The sequence below is a fragment of the Populus trichocarpa genome, chromosome 13, assembly GCF_000002775.5.
Source record: "Populus trichocarpa isolate Nisqually-1 chromosome 13, P.trichocarpa_v4.1, whole genome shotgun sequence".
Lineage (NCBI taxonomy): Eukaryota > Viridiplantae > Streptophyta > Magnoliopsida > Malpighiales > Salicaceae > Populus > Populus trichocarpa.
In genome coordinates, this window is record NC_037297.2 from 12292354 (window position 1) to 12309802 (window position 17449).

General features: G+C 34.1%; 3 protein-coding genes across 3 annotated transcripts; 1 reads left to right on the forward strand and 2 right to left on the reverse strand.

Moving 5' to 3' along the window:
- The first annotated feature begins 5159 nt into the window (after nt 1-5159).
- Nucleotides 5160-7798, forward strand: LOC18104475 (protein SENSITIVE TO PROTON RHIZOTOXICITY 1). The gene is made up of 2 exons (XM_006376250.3): nt 5160-5412; nt 6160-7798. The coding sequence occupies exon 2, from the start codon at nt 6201-6203 to the stop codon at nt 7728-7730; it is 1530 nt and encodes a 509-aa protein (XP_006376312.1). The 5' UTR covers nt 5160-5412; nt 6160-6200; the 3' UTR covers nt 7731-7798.
- An 819-nt stretch (nt 7799-8617) lies between these two features.
- LOC18104476 (FHA domain-containing protein PS1) lies at nt 8618-13529 on the reverse strand. Its single transcript, XM_006376251.3, has 7 exons — nt 12922-13529; nt 12064-12302; nt 11773-11859; nt 9876-11669; nt 9663-9798; nt 9166-9554; nt 8618-9089 (listed from the first exon to the last, which is right to left on the reverse strand). Exons 1-7 carry the CDS (start codon nt 13241-13243, stop codon nt 8814-8816), a joined length of 3243 nt encoding a protein of 1080 aa, XP_006376313.3. The 5' UTR covers nt 13244-13529; the 3' UTR covers nt 8618-8813.
- Nucleotides 13530-14948: 1419 nt separating this feature from the next.
- Nucleotides 14949-17064, reverse strand: LOC18104477 (uncharacterized). Its single transcript, XM_006376252.3, has 4 exons — nt 16878-17064; nt 16681-16786; nt 15407-15555; nt 14949-15315 (listed from the first exon to the last, which is right to left on the reverse strand). The coding sequence occupies exons 1-4, from the start codon at nt 17016-17018 to the stop codon at nt 15214-15216; spliced, it is 498 nt and encodes a 165-aa protein (XP_006376314.1). The 5' UTR covers nt 17019-17064; the 3' UTR covers nt 14949-15213.
- Between the last annotated feature and the right edge of the window lie 385 nt (nt 17065-17449).

Here is a 17449-nt window from a genome sequence, read left to right on the forward strand (position 1 = left end):
GACGATGGTGAAAATATAATAAGACATGTAAAGCTATAAAAAAGATGAAATGAGGATAAAATTTAGGGATTTTTTTTTTTCATGTTAGGGTTCTGTGAAGAAGATGAAATGGAGATAAGGGAAATATTAGGTTTTAATTCATTTTAAAATAGCATTTTCTGTCACAATTTTCATCGGTAAACATTGATGAAATATTTTTCATTAGCAATTCCATTGTTTTTCTCTAATTTTATGGTAGTGTTCTTTGAAAATATGGATTAATGATGATATCTTTATGTTATATGATTATAAAACTATTAAACTTTTATCTTAGATTTCTATAAATCATTATAGAAAGAAATATAACCACATCTTAATAGGATTAGTTCAAGTTAACTTTAAGCTCTTGTCTAGAGAAAGAATTAATACTATAATTCATATGGTTCTCAGGGATTATAGGTTTTTAGTTTTCAGTGATTCTTTATTATGAACCACTGAGTTTAGTCTTTGTAGTGGACCAATATATTTTAATCGTTATCCAAACTTTACAATGCCTTTGTTTGATATGAAAATTTTAGATGTGTTAACCATACAAATCAAGACTCATAATTATAAAATTTAGAGTGAATCTTTACCTTTTTCATTAATTTACAAGATTTGTTATAAAGTCATGAATCAATATTCACTACTAAAGATTTGAAATACGATTCAAAATGAGAAACTGTTATCTGACAAACTGGTATTTCTAGGTCAAATGCTTAGGTATATAAAATATAATGAGTTTTTTCTTTAAACAAACTAGGAATTAAAAAATGCTATAATGGCCAAACCCATGAAAAGACAATACTTAAACAGTATTACTCTACATAATGATGGTCAAGTAAAATTACTCTTGCTAGACATTCAACCAGCTCTAGAGCATAATCCAATTATGCCTATGATGAGGACATCATATTTAAAGTTTTCAAATTCTTATCTAGAAGTTAGTCTTATAAGGAAGAAACATTTATTATGACAGTCACAATCCAAAATATTTATCTTTAAAAAATAAATAATTCAACCAATATTCCTCAAATCTTTTATATCCAAACCACTACTCCTACAACTAGACAACAATTACTAAATGTCACCCACAACTTCTCTGGTTGCTTTCCTAGAATAAAAAAACCCTATAGATATGAAACTGAACACGTTTCAAATTATTTTTTGTTCTTAGTAAAGAATTAAAAAAATGATTTTTATTCTCAAAATAATTTTGAAAAAAGAAATGGTTTTTCAAAAGTTTTATGAAATTAAAACTTAAATTTAAGAATAATATTATGAATTCATTAAAATCCATGAATTTCATATATAACATTATTTAAGCCAAAGGATGAAGAAGCTAGAAAATATGAAGATATTTAGAAAGAATTGTTTGTAGTTTCTTAACAAACTTCTCCTATAAAAATAATAGCTAAACCAATAATTTTAATGCCTTCTCATATCTACCCACTTGAATAACCAAAATAAATAAATATAATGAAGTCACACTCCATCTCTATCTCATGATCTCAAGTACTCAAAACTCACTTTATTTTATATATGTAGTCTAGAATAATCTTATATAATATATTTTTATTATATTGTATATAGTTGAGTTTTATTTCAATTAAAATACTTATGTACATGCATATTGATAATTTTTATATATAACAAAAAAATAAATTATAATTGATTTCTTTATCACTTAAACTAGATCGCTTTATACTTTTTATTTATATCCATTACTGAATGACACTTAAACTAATTACATTCTAATTAGATATTGAGAAATATAATAGTCCTCATTATTATAAAAAACATTAAGAATGCTTAGTGATTTTCTGTGGAGCAAGACATATTGGATTGTAGATTGCTTATATTTTTGCCCTTCATAGTGACAATCAAATAAGTGCAAATTAAGGAGCAAAATAGTCATTTAATAGGGTTCAATTGACATTAAAACTGAAATGGGGAAAATCAATCTTTATCTTTTTTTTATAGTAGTAAAAAGACTTAATTACCCTTAAAAAGTGAAAAAAAAACTTGCATAAAAAGGCTTTTCGATCTTTTGATTTTTTTAAAAAACAATAAATTAACTTAATTGCCCTTAAAAGCAAAAACATACTAAGCTTTTGTAGAGGGGATTTGTTGTCTTTTTGTTTTTTTAATAGCAAAATGATAGATTTTTCTTTAAAATTAAAAACAAATGAAGGTTGATACATTAAGGGCATTTTCATCTTTTTTCTTATGGTTTTTTGTTGTTGTTATTATCAGAGTTATGGGCACTTTGATAACTTAACAAATATGAATATTATTAAAAAAAAAAAGTTGGCTGACAAGTGCAAAGCATTAATGCGTAGATGACGCCCATGCCTTTCAAACAACTCGTGCAGCGCTGTTTGGTGAGGAAACATCGTCTTCCACCGTGTCTTCAAAAGCTAATAAAGCGGCGCTTGTGTTGATTTTCTACAGGTTCAGCGGTAGATTTTTTTCTCCTCCCAATTTTCTCTCTCTTTTGATTTTAGGATTCATGTCCGCCCTTCCAAAATTAAATCGTGTTCTCTAGTTCATATTTATTTCAAACTTGGCCCTCAATAATTTGATTTCTATTTGAGTTGATTTAAATGCATTTTGAATTATTTTTTTTGCAATTTCACCCCTAAGCATTTTATTTCATTTAACTTTTTTTTATCCAATTTGATCCTCATTATTTTGATTACTTTTTTATCCTTTTTCTTGATTTGTTTTTTAATTTTGTCCCTCAATATTTTATTTCATTTAATTTATGTATCCAAATTGGTCCTTATTTTTTTATTGCTATTTTTTTTAATCATTTTCTTGATTTGTTTTGTTTTTTTAATGTCTCTAATTTTTTTTATTTAGTTTTTATACCAGATTGATCCTCATTATTTTGATTAATATTTGTTTTGTTTTTTAATTTTTTATGACTAGGAAATTTGCTTCGTTATTTTTTCGTGTCTGCCTTCCACGGGCAATCCCGATCTCATGATCTGGTTCACTGATTTTGAATATTAGTCGCGCTTGAGTTTCGTGGTTTGTTTCATTTTTTTTTTGTAGAGTTATCATAATGTTGTATTCTAAGTAGCAGGTTAGTCGAGTTAACCTCAGTTGACTCAAGTTGTTTTTTTTTTCTCAACATTTGTTTTTATGAAATTGATTTTTTTCACTTTCATCATTTGACATTAAATTGTTGGCCCTTGAGCTTTGTGAATTTTTTTACTTTTCTTTTTTTCAGGTTATCTCGGGTGCAGGTTAATCAAGTTAACCCGAGTTGACTCAAGTTTTTTTCCATTGTTTTTTTTTTCATTGATTCAACTTCAACCTTTTTTCATATCTTTGTTTTAAATTATTTTTTTATCATGGTCGCATATTGTGCATTGTGTGCTAGTCAAGTTAACTCAGGTTGACACATGTTTTTTTCTTTAATATATTTTTTTAAAATTATTTTTTTTTTCAATTTTATTGTTTGACAAAAGGTTATTAAACCTTGAGCTTTATGATATTTTTTGTTTTTTTACGGAGTTATCCCGATCTCATATCTTGGATCACATGTTAGTGAAGTTATCATGAGTTGACTTGAGTTATTATCGTCTAAACATCTTTTTTTTTTATGTTAGGAAAAGATTGACCCGGCCTGTGGCGTAGCCCCGTGCCACCTATCTAGTTAACTCATATGTTTAGAAAATTTTTGAAAAACATAAAATTAATAAATAAGCAAAAAATAATAATAATTGGATTCATTAAAAAACCAATTAACAAAGTTAAAACACTATTAATATAAAAAGGGCTATGCTCGTATTATTAAAACATTATTAAGGGTCGAGTACATATGTGAGTGGTATATCTCATATTAAATTAATAATATGAGTAGGAAAATGAAGTTTTTGTGTATAAAAATATATCAATCTAATTTTTAGATTAAAAAAGATATTTGTCATTGTTTATGTGCTCTTATATAAATACCATCACTTGCGGAAAACATACATGTAATTAATTCATATGTTTAACTTCTGTAATAACCTAAGCTTCCGATCGTATTTTTTTACAAGTAAGATTCAAAACTTGTAGTGATTAGTTAAAAGTTAGAATAAATTTTTTAATTGTGTTTATATTTTAAAAAGAATTTATAAAATCTATACTGATAATGTAATTATGATAAACTTTAATAGAACTTTGAATAAAATCTTTATTTACATTTCTACTGTCAGTGTAATACATAAGCGGTTTTATTTAAATTGAAAATTAAATTTTATAATTTATTTTAATTTGTTTTTTATGTGGTTATTATGGTTATAAAAAAACATCATGATTTCAAGTTAGTATTTGATTTTGTAAAAAAAAATCAATTTAGAATTGAGTTTCTTGATTTGTTCGATTTGTGTTTAATAAGATTGTTATAACTAGAAAAAAAAAAGTCTGATATTGTGTTAATATTTGATTTTATATAAAAAAATCAATTTTATTGTTTGTAGATGGTCTATTTATTTAGGTTTTTTAATTTTTCTCTTTGATTTTTATTTTATTTTTATCTTATAGATAATTTATATATATTTTTTTATATTTTCAATTATTCGTTTTCATTTCTCCATTTATCATAGCATTAATTAAAAATTTAACTTTATAATTTATAGTAAAGTACATGAATTTTTTATATTTACTCTCGCGTTCAATTATTTAGTTTTATAGCTATCATACACGGTGTTGATTTCGTAAGCGTAGTGTATAATTGGGTCCTAAAATCACCTAGAAGTTGCCATGGGTGACTGCGGACACCACAATATTTTTCTGAAGTCTTCTATACTTGAAAAGAAAAAGGGAGAAGAAAAGGGGGGAATGACAAAAAGCTCCATGGAAATGGTAGCTTCCTGGTAAAGGGTAAATCCCCACTCCCTCAAAAACAATAGCAAAATTAGTTGACGGATCATGGATGGTTATTAAAATCTCATTGACCTCTTTTATTGAAGCCCTACAAGAAAAAAATAAAATAAAACACGGAAACCTAGTCAAATGCAATGCAAATGAGTGCAGATGCATCAAGGAGCCACATAGAGAATCTTCCTTTGTTGTATGGGACCCGTCTTTATCTGATCCAATGAGACTTAGCAAAAGTTTTGTCTTTTATGGTCAATTTGTCCACTTGCCAGCCACCACTCATCATGATTGACCCAGCCGACGGTTCCGATTGAAGGGTTTCCATCAATCAAATCAGAAGTGACAAACTAACGGTCCTGATTAGAGGGATTGATTTAGTTATGGTGACACTGTGTCCCTCATTGCTAACTGAGACTTTTGCTGATATATTGATGCTGTTGGAGCACAGTTTTTCTTTTCCATTCTCTTTCTCAAAATAAATGGCGCAGCCAAGTTGAAGCAAAGTGTGTCTTGAATCTGGTGAGACTCGAGTTCTGCTGCTTCTCTTTGTTTTTGTTTTATTGAAAGCTTGCTGCTTTTTATCGCTTCTTACAATTATATGTCTTGTGTTCGTTTGTTTTGGTCGCAAGTTATAAGCTTTTTTGATTTACGGTCTTGAATAAATGATTGGATGTTTTGATTTGTGCTTGCTTTAATGGTTTGCTTAAGAGTTTTTGAATGGTATTTGGGGAATTGGGTAATTCATTGGATTGAAAAAAGATGGGATTTTTAGGATGGATTAGGCTTTGTGTTGGTATAGATTCTTGTTTAGAGCTTCTTCTATTTTTTTTTAATAAAAGAAGAAGAGATCGAGGATGTTTCTTCAGTAAAGTTTGGATTTTTTTTAATTTGTATCTGAGCTTAATAGAATTGATTATGGGTTAAATGAGAGAGAATTTGGATCTTGAGTTAGAGTGAGGGGTTTGACTTTAGATGCAAAAAGTTGGGTTTTATTTCTGTCTTTGCATTGAAGGATGCTGATCTCATCAGTAAATGTGTGGAGGAAAATTTTTTGTTGATTTTCTATCATGATATGGGAAATCGATAGTGTATTTCAAAAACTACTGGTAATCAGGGGGAAAATGGTAATGAAAGGTTACTTGATCGAGATTTTGGTCTTGTATTTTTTGTTTAGAAATCAATTTTCCAAGTTCAGAAATTTATTTTATTGCGCACTAAAGCTTAGGATTTTGATGAAGATTTTCTAATTCCTCGCATAAATTCCAGCTTTTTGTTAGCATTGATCCACACATACTAAGGAGTACATAATGGAACCTAAAGATAGGCCATCTCTAGATGCATGGGCAAATCCTTCATCCTCCAGTAATGGATTACCGAGAAAGATGGCCTTGGAAAATCCATCCTTTACCAATTTCAATTTACAGCAGCAGGAGCAGAAATGGGATGACACCTCCATTTTAGATTATGGTATTAGAATTGAGCCACCTTTCCGAGAATTCAACCAAGCATCAGAATCTGAATATCTGCTTTCTTCCAACTGCAACAACCAACCCAAAGTCCTGGATCAAGAAGATGGACAAAATAATGAGGCACTTCAAACAAGCAAATTACAAGACTGGGATCCTAGATCCATGCTCAATAATCTTTCTTTTCTAGAGCAAAAGATCCATCATCTCCAAGATTTGGTGCATTTAATTGTTGGCCGCAAAGGCCAGGCTCTAGGGGGACAGGATCAACTTGTAACTCAGCAACAACAGCTCATAACTGCTGATCTTACTTCAATAATTGTTCAGCTGATCTCCACTGCTGGTAGTCTTCTCCCATCTGTGAAACATACATTTTCTACAGGCACTCCTAATGGACAGTTAGGACAGCTTGGGGGGATTCTTTTTCCTCCTTTAGCTGGCATGAACTGTGTTCCACAGCCGCAACATGGTAGTGGAAGTAAAGTTTCTGATCAGTGCAACCAGATGGATGTTACAGGAAATTGTGGGACTGAACCGAACCACTCCATTGAAGAGCATGAAATGAAAGAGGAAGAAGATGCTGATGAAGGAGAGAACCTTCCGCCTGGTTCCTATGATATATTACAACTAGAAAAGGAAGAAATACTTGCGCCACACACCCACTTTTGCACAATATGTGGGAAGGGGTTTAAGCGGGATGCAAATTTGAGGATGCATATGAGAGGCCATGGTGATGAGTACAAAACCCCTGCTGCACTTGCAAAACCCAACAAAGAACCCAGCTCAGAACCAGTGATTATTAAGAGGTATTCCTGCCCTTTTGCTGGTTGCAAGCGAAACAAGGATCACAAGAAGTTTCAGCCTTTGAAGACTATTTTATGTGTCAAAAACCATTACAAGAGAACCCATTGTGACAAAAGCTACATTTGCAGCCGATGCAACACCAAGAAGTTCTCAGTTATGGCAGATCTCAAAACTCATGAGAAGCATTGTGGGAAGGATAAATGGCTTTGTTCCTGTGGCACAACATTCTCGAGGAAAGACAAGCTTTTTGGACACATTGCTCTGTTCCAGGGCCATACTCCTGCTATCCCTCTTGAGGAAACTAAAGGACCTTATGTGTCATGTGATAAAGTGGATGGGAATGAAGCATCAAATAAGGTTGGAAACACAAATTTCAGCCTTGGCTCCAATGCTGGTAGCGGAAGTGGGGCTCAAAATGTTATCGAAGTGAAGGAGGATGCTGATGATCCTGCTAGTTATTTCTCACCATTGAGCTTTGATACGTGTAATTTTGGTGGATTCCATGAGTTCCCTCGACCCCCGTTTGATGATTCAGAAAGTTCATTCTCCTTTCTTGAAGCCCCATGATACTCGTTGTCATATATGTAAGGTGCATGTAATTTCATGAGTTCAAATAAATGTTTGTTCTTTAGCCATTTCCTTGGAGGTAAGTTTTAATATTCCACTTTATCAAAGGTTCATTCCACTTGAACCCCATGATATTTCAACATCAAGCTTAGTTTAACAATATAGAAATTTGTTATAGTTTTTGATATTATAAGATACACTAGTGGTGAATATGGAATATGGGGGCCGTTCGCTGTTGGTGTCTTCACTGTCTAGTAAACAGCATTTTGAGAGGCCCAGAAATTTTCAAATCTGGGTTTTGAAGCTGAAAGCGAGAAACTATTTTGGTGTGTTTAATAGGTAGAACTGGAAGGGGTAATTTCTTTGCAGCAGTGGTTGCTTCCAGGCTTGTCCTACTTCGACAACTTCATTGCATACAAACAGACGATGCTACCCACCCACCCCACCCCACCCCAACCCACCTTATCCTTTTTCTTGTTTCTTCTTCCAGGCTCATCACTTCAAATAATTCCTTAACAAAGTAGCTTTTGATGTAAAGATTGCCAGCCAACTAGCACTTTCACATCACAACTTGTGACATTGTTCAGGAATCTGGGAATAAAGCCAATACATAATAAATTATGTATTGAATAAAACCAAAATATAATGAATCATGCATTAAGAAGCCAGCAATTGCGGTTAAAGTTGACACAAATCATTAAAAAAACTTTATGAAATAATGAGAGAGCAACTGAGTGGCATGTTGCTGAGATGCCATTTTCCTCCTGGAATATCCTCTCCATGATGGCTACATGTTAGATGACCCCAAATCCAAACACGTGTTTTATGGGAAAAATATAAAAATGTGATGTTGAAATCCCACTAAATTACGATCAAACTCAAATCTCTTCACACAGCAAATAAATCTGCTTCATCTCAAGGGATTTCATTTAGTGGGAAAGATGATGTTGAAATCCCAGTCACCACTTTTCATCATACTAAATAGAAAAACTTATCGTTCAAAAGAACTGCTATTTGATGTTCTCCAAGACCAAAAAAGTGGCCAGCAGACAACTCAACTTTACCATTGAATTGCTAAAAGAACTAAAACAAGTATCTGTTTCTGAACAAACTACATTGTTCTGACCGACTGATCTGCCCATACTGAGAATTATGAAGCAGAATGAGCTTCAAGCCCTTTGCACCTTCTCCTTTAGATGATTTCTTTGAAGGGCTTTGGTAATACCTTTCCTTCAAAACTAAATCGTCCGAGACAGACCAAGTCTGTCCTCTAGGAGAGCTGTCAGCCCACAAGAACCTCTCAGAGAAGGGGTTCACCAGACTGTCACGACATTCCTTGGCTGTCTCACAAATCAACCCCTGAAACAAACACAAATACATTTTCATTTTCTAGTGTAAGAATACGAAGACAGGGAGAGAGTTGATAGCAACGTACCTCTGACATGGCTTTAATCTTCAGGGTAACGTCATTAGTTAGAAGGATGAGCTGTCCATCTCTATTCATTTTCCTATAGGAAAGAGCATATTCAAGGATATGGTCTTCCGCTGTTGGTGAAACAATTTCTAGAAAACTTCCATGAGCTGGAAACGGAACTGAGCTTCCTGTCCCACACGGAAACCCTTCACTTCCCTGACTGAATCGTGACTGGGGAGAAGCAGGTGGGGTTGGTGCTATGTGCCTTCCCTCCTCCATTGAGCTCTGGACATGAATCCACCATGGTGTTCTCACCATACACTCTTCTATCCATTCCAACACCAATGATGCCTCCGTTTTCTTTCTAAACAAGCTACTACGACGCTTCAAACAATCTAGTTCCCTTATCACTGATGTTATAAAACAGACACCGATATTTGTCAGAAAAGAAAACATATAGCTCTAAAATTTACAACAGCAAGAGAGATGATATTGAAAATTGTTCAAAATTTATTTACCCATTTTTGGAATGACCAAATGAGTCCCCTTGAGACCTTGTAAAAGCTGTAATGACTTCCTTGACTCCTTGTCCACAAGAGAAGCTGTATCTGCCACCATAGTCCATCTTCTCTTTCCATCTCCAGTGAAGTTACTCTGCAAATGAACTCCATTTATTAACCTAGTTTACAGGAGCGAAATGTTAAACTTAAAACAGAAGAGAGGTTGGTCACCTTCCGCATAATTTGAGAACAATTAACAGAAATACTGCTTCTTGTAGCATCATTAGGGACTGAAGCTTCAGAATTGCTATTTCCTGAGAAATTCACAAGTAAAGATTGTAGTGGAACTCTTTCTGCCTTACACTCCTCTAGTACCATCTCTTGCTTGAATTTCACTTGATTCCTTGAAGCTGGTATAGCTAATTTTGTTTGTTGGAGAACTTTTGGTGTCTGGTTTTCTTTGTCTGGAGAGGCGATCATCTCTTCTTCTGGTTGCTTATAGGGACTAAAAGCAATTTTTGAAGAGGTTGATCTGCGTGAGTTGGAAAGTTGCGTTTCTTCTCGTTTACCCTTCTTTTTCAAGGACTTCAGCAGAAGAGTATTAGGTGAGTAATTCTCCTTGCCTGGGGTAAGGACTTCTTCTGCTGCTTCTGAACCAGGGAAAATAGTCTTTGAGATTGATCTATTCTCAATATTCTCCTGATTCTCCCATTCAACATCATCTCCTCTATTCTTTTCTCTACTCCTACTTGTTTGAAGCTGAAGAACAGCTTTGGGTTTCCCTCTTCTTGACCAGATGTTACGAGAGCTCTGTTTTTTCTCTGATCTGACGTGAGAGCTCTGTAAGTTCTCCTGGTTTTCAATTGAAGCAAGTACGGATTCTGGGGTCTGGCATTTTTTGCTATCTATGATCTCAGAGAGGAGTCCTACTGGAAAAGATGAGCTCACAGATTCCGCTGCAAGGAGCGCAGAGCAGATGCTGGTGTATACACTCTGCCCATGGTCATCCCTTGAAAGATTCTGGTTTTCCACTTCAAGCATATCATCAGCAGCATGGTCATCAGAACATGAGGAGTTCAGGTTTTCCAGCAGATTTGTAGTGAAATTCTCTTGGGTTCCTTCTTCATATGTTGGATCTAAAGCAACAGCATGGTCATCAGAACATGATGAAGTGTTCAGGTTCTCCAGCAGATTTGCAGTGAAATGCTCTCGGGTTCCTTCTTCATATGTTGGGTCTAAAGCAACAGCATGGTCACCAGAACATGCAGAATTCAGGTTCTCCAGCAGATTTGCAGTGAATTTCTCCTGGTTTCCTTCTTCATATGTTGATTTTAAAGAAACAGCTTGGTCATCAGAACATGCAGAGTTCAGGTTCACCAGCAGATTTGCTGTGAAATTCCCTTGGTTTCCTTCTTTATATGTTGGTTCTAAAGCAACAAGATGCTCTAGAGTCTGGTTTTCTTTTCTGACTTTTTTACTGTCATTCTCTGAAAGATCTTTTACAGGCAAAGACAAGTTCACCATTTCTATCCCATGAGAGAAGATATTAATTGGTTCATGGCCTTTCCTCAATAAGCTTCCATTTTCTGTTGCTCCTAGCATCTCAGAGGCTGACTGAGATTCCACTTCTGCAGTGGACAAGGAAGAAAACACAGCATTGGATTCCCTGATCATTGAACTCCCTTTGGTTTCTGTCTCCGGCAGTTCTTGTCGAACAGAAAAATATTCAGGGCTCTGGTTATGTCCATCATATTGCCGACACTTGGTTTCCGAAATAACTCCCTGGACAGTTGTGGGGCTTAATATATCCTTCACATTATGATCATTTCTGAATGAGATTTCTATATCTTCATTTGCATCATAAAACAAAGAATCCATGCTTTCATCAGGCACTAAAGCAGCTGACAAGATCTCTTTCTTTGCAATTGACTCACAAATCTCCTCACAATACAAGGAGCCTACATCCTGTAATATTAAATCCAAAGACTTTGTTTCTCTATTTTCAACTGATGTAGAATCCATGGCCTGCACAAAAGACACAACCAAGAAATACATAAATATTAATCAATTGCATTTTCTGCTGTACCACTTATCCACAATTTGGTCCGCTTCAGCCACAATTTCTCACCTGATATCTTTCATCATCTTTTCCTGCCACTTCCAGTGAGCCTTTCTCTTCAACAGATTCTCTTTCAGTTGCCACTAAGTTCTCATCCTATACGATCCCAACACAAAGAAGGTAAAAAAGAAAGACATAAATAAGTAATATTTCAAGAAAAACCATCAGTCAATGATTAAACTGCCTCAACAATCACTCTGGATTCTCATCAAACAAATTGTAAGAACAAAATTTGAGAATAACTTACAAACATCAGGTGGACATTCTAGATATATACAAACTAAGGCATGATTCTCTCACCTGAGACATTTTCGCCTCATTTTCTTCTTCAAGCACTGGGTTTTCCTCTCGCTTCTCTTCAATCATTGCCATATCTAATGGTGATATAAATGGGGTTTCCATATCATATGCACGGCTCAAAGGAACCCAGTGCAGCCTGTAGTACCTAGTTGAGCCACCAACCCTTATTGTATCACCTTCATTGAGCTCTACACGAAACCCCGGCTCAATCTTCTTCCCTGAAACCCAAGTCCCATGGACTATACAAGAAACAGGAACCCCATCAAAAACAAATTAAAACCCAATTTGAAGGTGCACAAAATTAATGAGAAAAACATATATAAAAAGAATCAAATAAATCAAATAACAACTCAATTGTCACATACTAAACAGTAATTCAAGAAAGAAAAAAGAAACTATAAAAACCAAATCCAGTGACAACCCAAATAGAGCTAAATATAAACCAAGAGCAGATATCCTATTAAGGCGTAGTAATACAAGAAAACATCAACCAAGAATCCATCAAAAACCTGATTCAGTGATAATCTAAGAGCAAGAGAATTGACTAAAAAAATAAGAAAAGCAATAAAGCAACCCATCAAGAAGAAGAAACCCGTAAAAAGCAAATTCAGTGACATCCACCCTAAAAGTACATAATAACGCAAGAAAACATCAAGAATCAAGAACCCAGTTCAATGATCACACAAAAATGTCATAGGACAGAAACAAATTTAGCCTAACAACATATAATAACGCAATTTTCAAAGAATTAAACAAAAGTCAAGAAAGGAACGAATGACATCAATAGATCATAAAAAACAAGGAAAGCCCACTAAAATCTACAATGAAACTAATATAAAGGAAGAAAACTGAAATTACCAGAAGATAAATCTGTGACAAAGAGCTTCTGTGAAGAGGGTCTTGAATTGATTTGAAGGTGGAATCTGCTAATGCTAGGGTGATTTAAAACAATACTGCAATCTGGGTGTCTACCAAAACTCAAGATTTCTTCAGTTTCTTGAACTGGGTTCTCTTCATTTTCAATGGACGGCTCTGAAGATGTTGGTGAAGGTAATGGTGACTTGTCGATTACAAAAATGTTCTTGAGAATTGCACCGTTCCTTAGTACTGTAAAAACTGGGATCTTTCTCTCTTCTTCTTCTTCTTCTTCTTCAGGTTTTTTCTCTTCGTTGCTTGCCATTTTTCCTGGGGTTTAAGAAAAATCCCTCTTTCCTGGGTTTCTCGAGAGAGAAAGCAGAATCTTGGTTTTAAAGAAAGAGACAGAGAGGGGTTTTATATGGTTATCTTGTGGTGATGGAGAGAGGAACTTCGATTTTGAATTTTTATTTTGAAAATGGTGAACGTTAGGGTTTTTGGTGTTACTGCAACGGCTATTTATCTCCTTGCCATGCTGGACCGATAAAGATTAGTCATTGCTGGTGTCATGGATGATTGTTGTTTAAACCGATCGTGGGCGTACATATGGCAAGGTGAGGTCAACGATGTCTTTTCAAAGAGGGAAGAGAAAGACAGTACTTGCTACGTGTCATGTTCTGAGAGGCTAGACGTTATGGTATTGTGGAGGTTGTACACAGTTAATCCAAGTATTCCTACTTTTATGGGTACATTGCCTATCCGTAAGAAAAACATAATCGAGGGTTCCAAATCCAAATGCATGTATTGAAAATGCATGTTTATTATCATCCAAAAATATGGGTGCGGGTTTTGTTTTTTCTGTGGTCTCAGGTTCGAGTCATGTGGTTACTTATATGATGGCCACTGGAAACTTACATGGTCGTTAACTTTAGGGCTCGTGGGATTAGTCGAGGTGCGCGCGAGCTGGCCCAGACACCCACGTTAAACTAATATATATATATATATATATATATATAATTTTAATAACCCGGCAAGATTGGTCCTATGATTAAGCTTTTCTTGTAAGGATTCAATTCTCCTATTAGATAAAATAAAATAAATTTATTTCACTCAATCTTATTTATAAAACTCAAACTAACTTGGAGGGTCATCCTAAAACTCGAACTAACCCTAAATCAGTATAATTTAAAAAATAAAACACAATAAAAAGTTATTTAATTTGACCAAATGAATTCACGACCTGGTTGACCGAGATAAAACTTAGCTCTCAACTTATTAATTTTTTTTTTAAAAAAATATTTATGTCAAAACAACATTATTTTAATTATATATATATATATATATATATATATATATATATATATATATATATATTGAATCAACATGATTGACAATCCTCAACTTAAATAGATGCAAAAAACTGAATTTTTTTTGGGATTAAAATGGATTCTTTCTCTATGAGAATCTTAAAACAGGAGGAAAAGGATCGATTTGGTATCAAAAGAAAGAGATAGCGGAAGGGAAATTGTTTTCTTCAATATCCACGCTCAAGGATGCCAAAGATAAAAGGGCAATCTCAGAGAAGTAAGCTTTTGCAAGGTGTTTTCATGAGAAATAGATCTCTAGTTATTTTCCTGGCATTCACAAGAAAGCAAAATATTCATACATGAAAGTCTCATTCATGGATCATTGTTTTTTTTTTTTTTTTTTATAATATAATTGTGGTTGCTTTTCAAAATAATTTTTACTCTTGAAAATATATCAAAATAATATATTTTTTTATTTTTTTAAAATTATTTTTAATATCGATATATCAAAATATCTAAAAATACTAAAAAAATTAATTTAAAACAAGAAAAAAAAATAAAAATTTAAAACTTTTTCAGAAATGTTTTTAAAACATAAAAACAACCAGAGACGTTCACCTTGTTATGAACTCACAGTTCTCGTTGCTTCCAAGGCACGAACACCACAAAACCTAAGATAAGAAAATTCAGGACCCGAAATGATTCATGAATGGCTGCAAAGCATATCACAAGAGGTGTAATTGGATTATTTTTGACTAATTGATCCACTGGACGTAAAATGAACTAGTGTATAATGCAGGATTGCACATCCCAAGTTATATTTTATACCATTAAAAACTGAAAAGAACAAAAAAAAAAAAAAAAAAACAAAAGATTTTGTGAGATAGAGTTAAAAAAACATATCCCCAATCTAACTTTAACCCCAAAACTGCCTCAAGGGAAGAAGTGGCTCTTCAATGTCTCTCACAGAGCACCAGGCAGGTGAAGATCAATCCTGCTTGTTACTTTCACGAGCCAGCCTAGCACGATGTCTTAGCTCAGCCCTTTTCCAACGAACGATCATGAAACACAAGGAAAAGAGAGTGTTTATCTGCAAAGCCATAATAGGGTCAGAACAAATTGCAGGAAATGAAGCAGATATAAAATGCAAGCAGATTAAAAAGGTGACTGCAAACACTCACCAGAATAATGGTTGCAATGATAAGAAGAGGCCCAGACCAGAGTACCGAAAGAAAAAGTCCATGTGGATCAAAGTAATTCTGGCTTGCAAAGCTCCTCCAGTTGTCACCCAAGACTCTGTTAAGCCTCTCTGATAAGTATACACCAGCCACTACATGACACCAAATGACTAAATAGGATCAGATATCCAAGGATTTCTGCATTGAGCATGGAAATTACAATAGAAGAACACATCAGTGAGTGTTGCATGAACTCGGATTCCGGAATAGGCATTGACCTCACCCACAGCCCACAGAAATACAAGCTGATAAAAATTTGATATTGGGGACTGAAATGATTTTTTTTATTTTTTATTTGGCACTGTGAACTACAAGCAGTGGTTAGTCAACTGGTAAAAAACTGATTTGGGAAACATGGAGCTGTGACCTAAAAAACTAGCTTTAAGTGTCTTTTATTGTCAGCATGAAGAGTTTAGGTGACATTTGTGAATCAATATTGAAATTAAGCACCTAATAACAAACATGAATCTAGGTGACTTTTTGACTCCAAAAATGGTTTTCATTTGAAGGCTCTTGAAGCCCATAACAGTAATTTTACCTGTCTCACTTCCAAAATCGCAACACGGACAATCAGAAACAATTAGTTCAAATTTCTAACATTTAGACACAACCACACACAGACACTGTTTTAATAAATTCTGCATGTCCTCTTAGAATCATTTTGTAAAAGAAGTCTTTAATGATATAGATCAATCCAAATTACGATTAAAAGTCCAGCTCTATGATAAGCATCTTTACAAAGTTCCATTATCATTATTAGATGGCAATACACCGTCCCACCATTCTCATGCCAAGAGCACATTACTGAAAAGCCATTACTATTAAACTGCTATTCCCATGTTCCACAGCTAATACATGCAATGTGTTTTACATCAGTCCATAACTTTGGAAGACAAATTAGCTTCTATAGACTCATATAAGATAGTCAATCTTTTTTCTCTCACACATACGTTGTTTTCTACACACATGCACTGTATTTAAGCTACATTACTAGCAAATTCCAAAACATGTCATCATATAAGAACAAAGCAATTGCAATTGCCATACACATCAAATCTCAAAATGTCCAACAAGGCCCAAAAAAGCTCAAGCTGCATTTTCACAAAAAAAGCTTTGATCTTGCATGGATAATTTACCTAAACTTCAAAAAATCTGACAACCCATTAGTGCATTCAATCCAAATTTACAGTGAAAGAAAAAAAGAGGAAGAAACTTACAAGCTACAAGGAAAAAAGACATCTGGAAGTTAATATGTTTCCTTGAAACGACTGTTAGTATCAGCAACGCCAAATGGAATCCAATTAAACCCATTAACCAAGGTTCCTGTCCAAAACAAAACACAACAAGAATTCAGCCTCTTCTCAATATAAACCCTAAAAATCTTTTTTTAAAAAAATAAGCAAAAAATGGGTACCGTCCAGTCAATGGCGTGGAAAAAACCGATGAAATTATCAATGGCGGGTCGGAATCCGGATCGGAGCTCCGATGAGAGTTTCTGGACCAGATCCGCCATCTGGTCCATGTGAGCTTCCAATGCTGATTTCAGCTCTTCCATTTTTCTCTCTTTCAGTCTTCAACTCTGCTAGGTTAACACAGGATTCTACTTTTACTTCTTTTGAATTCGCCACGTCACCAAGCTTTTGCGGGATGACCAATTAAACATGTCCACGTTGCATACTTGCTAGCATAGTTTTCATTTGAATTGTTGACCCAGTCAACCTTGAAATACCTAGCAAGCCAACCAGTAACTTGAATGACTCGTTAAAATTGACAATGCACAATTAAGCATATATTTTAAATTTTTTTGTTTAAAATAATGTTATTTTAATTTTTTAAATCTAAAACGATATTATTTAATCAGGGTCGGATCCTATAACTACGCTCAGGGGTGGATTTTGACGATTCACGAACGACTTGTAGTTTAAAGGCAGTTAATGACTTGGCTTTAGAATGTAGAAAGCGAAGGTCTTTCCCACCACCCCTAAA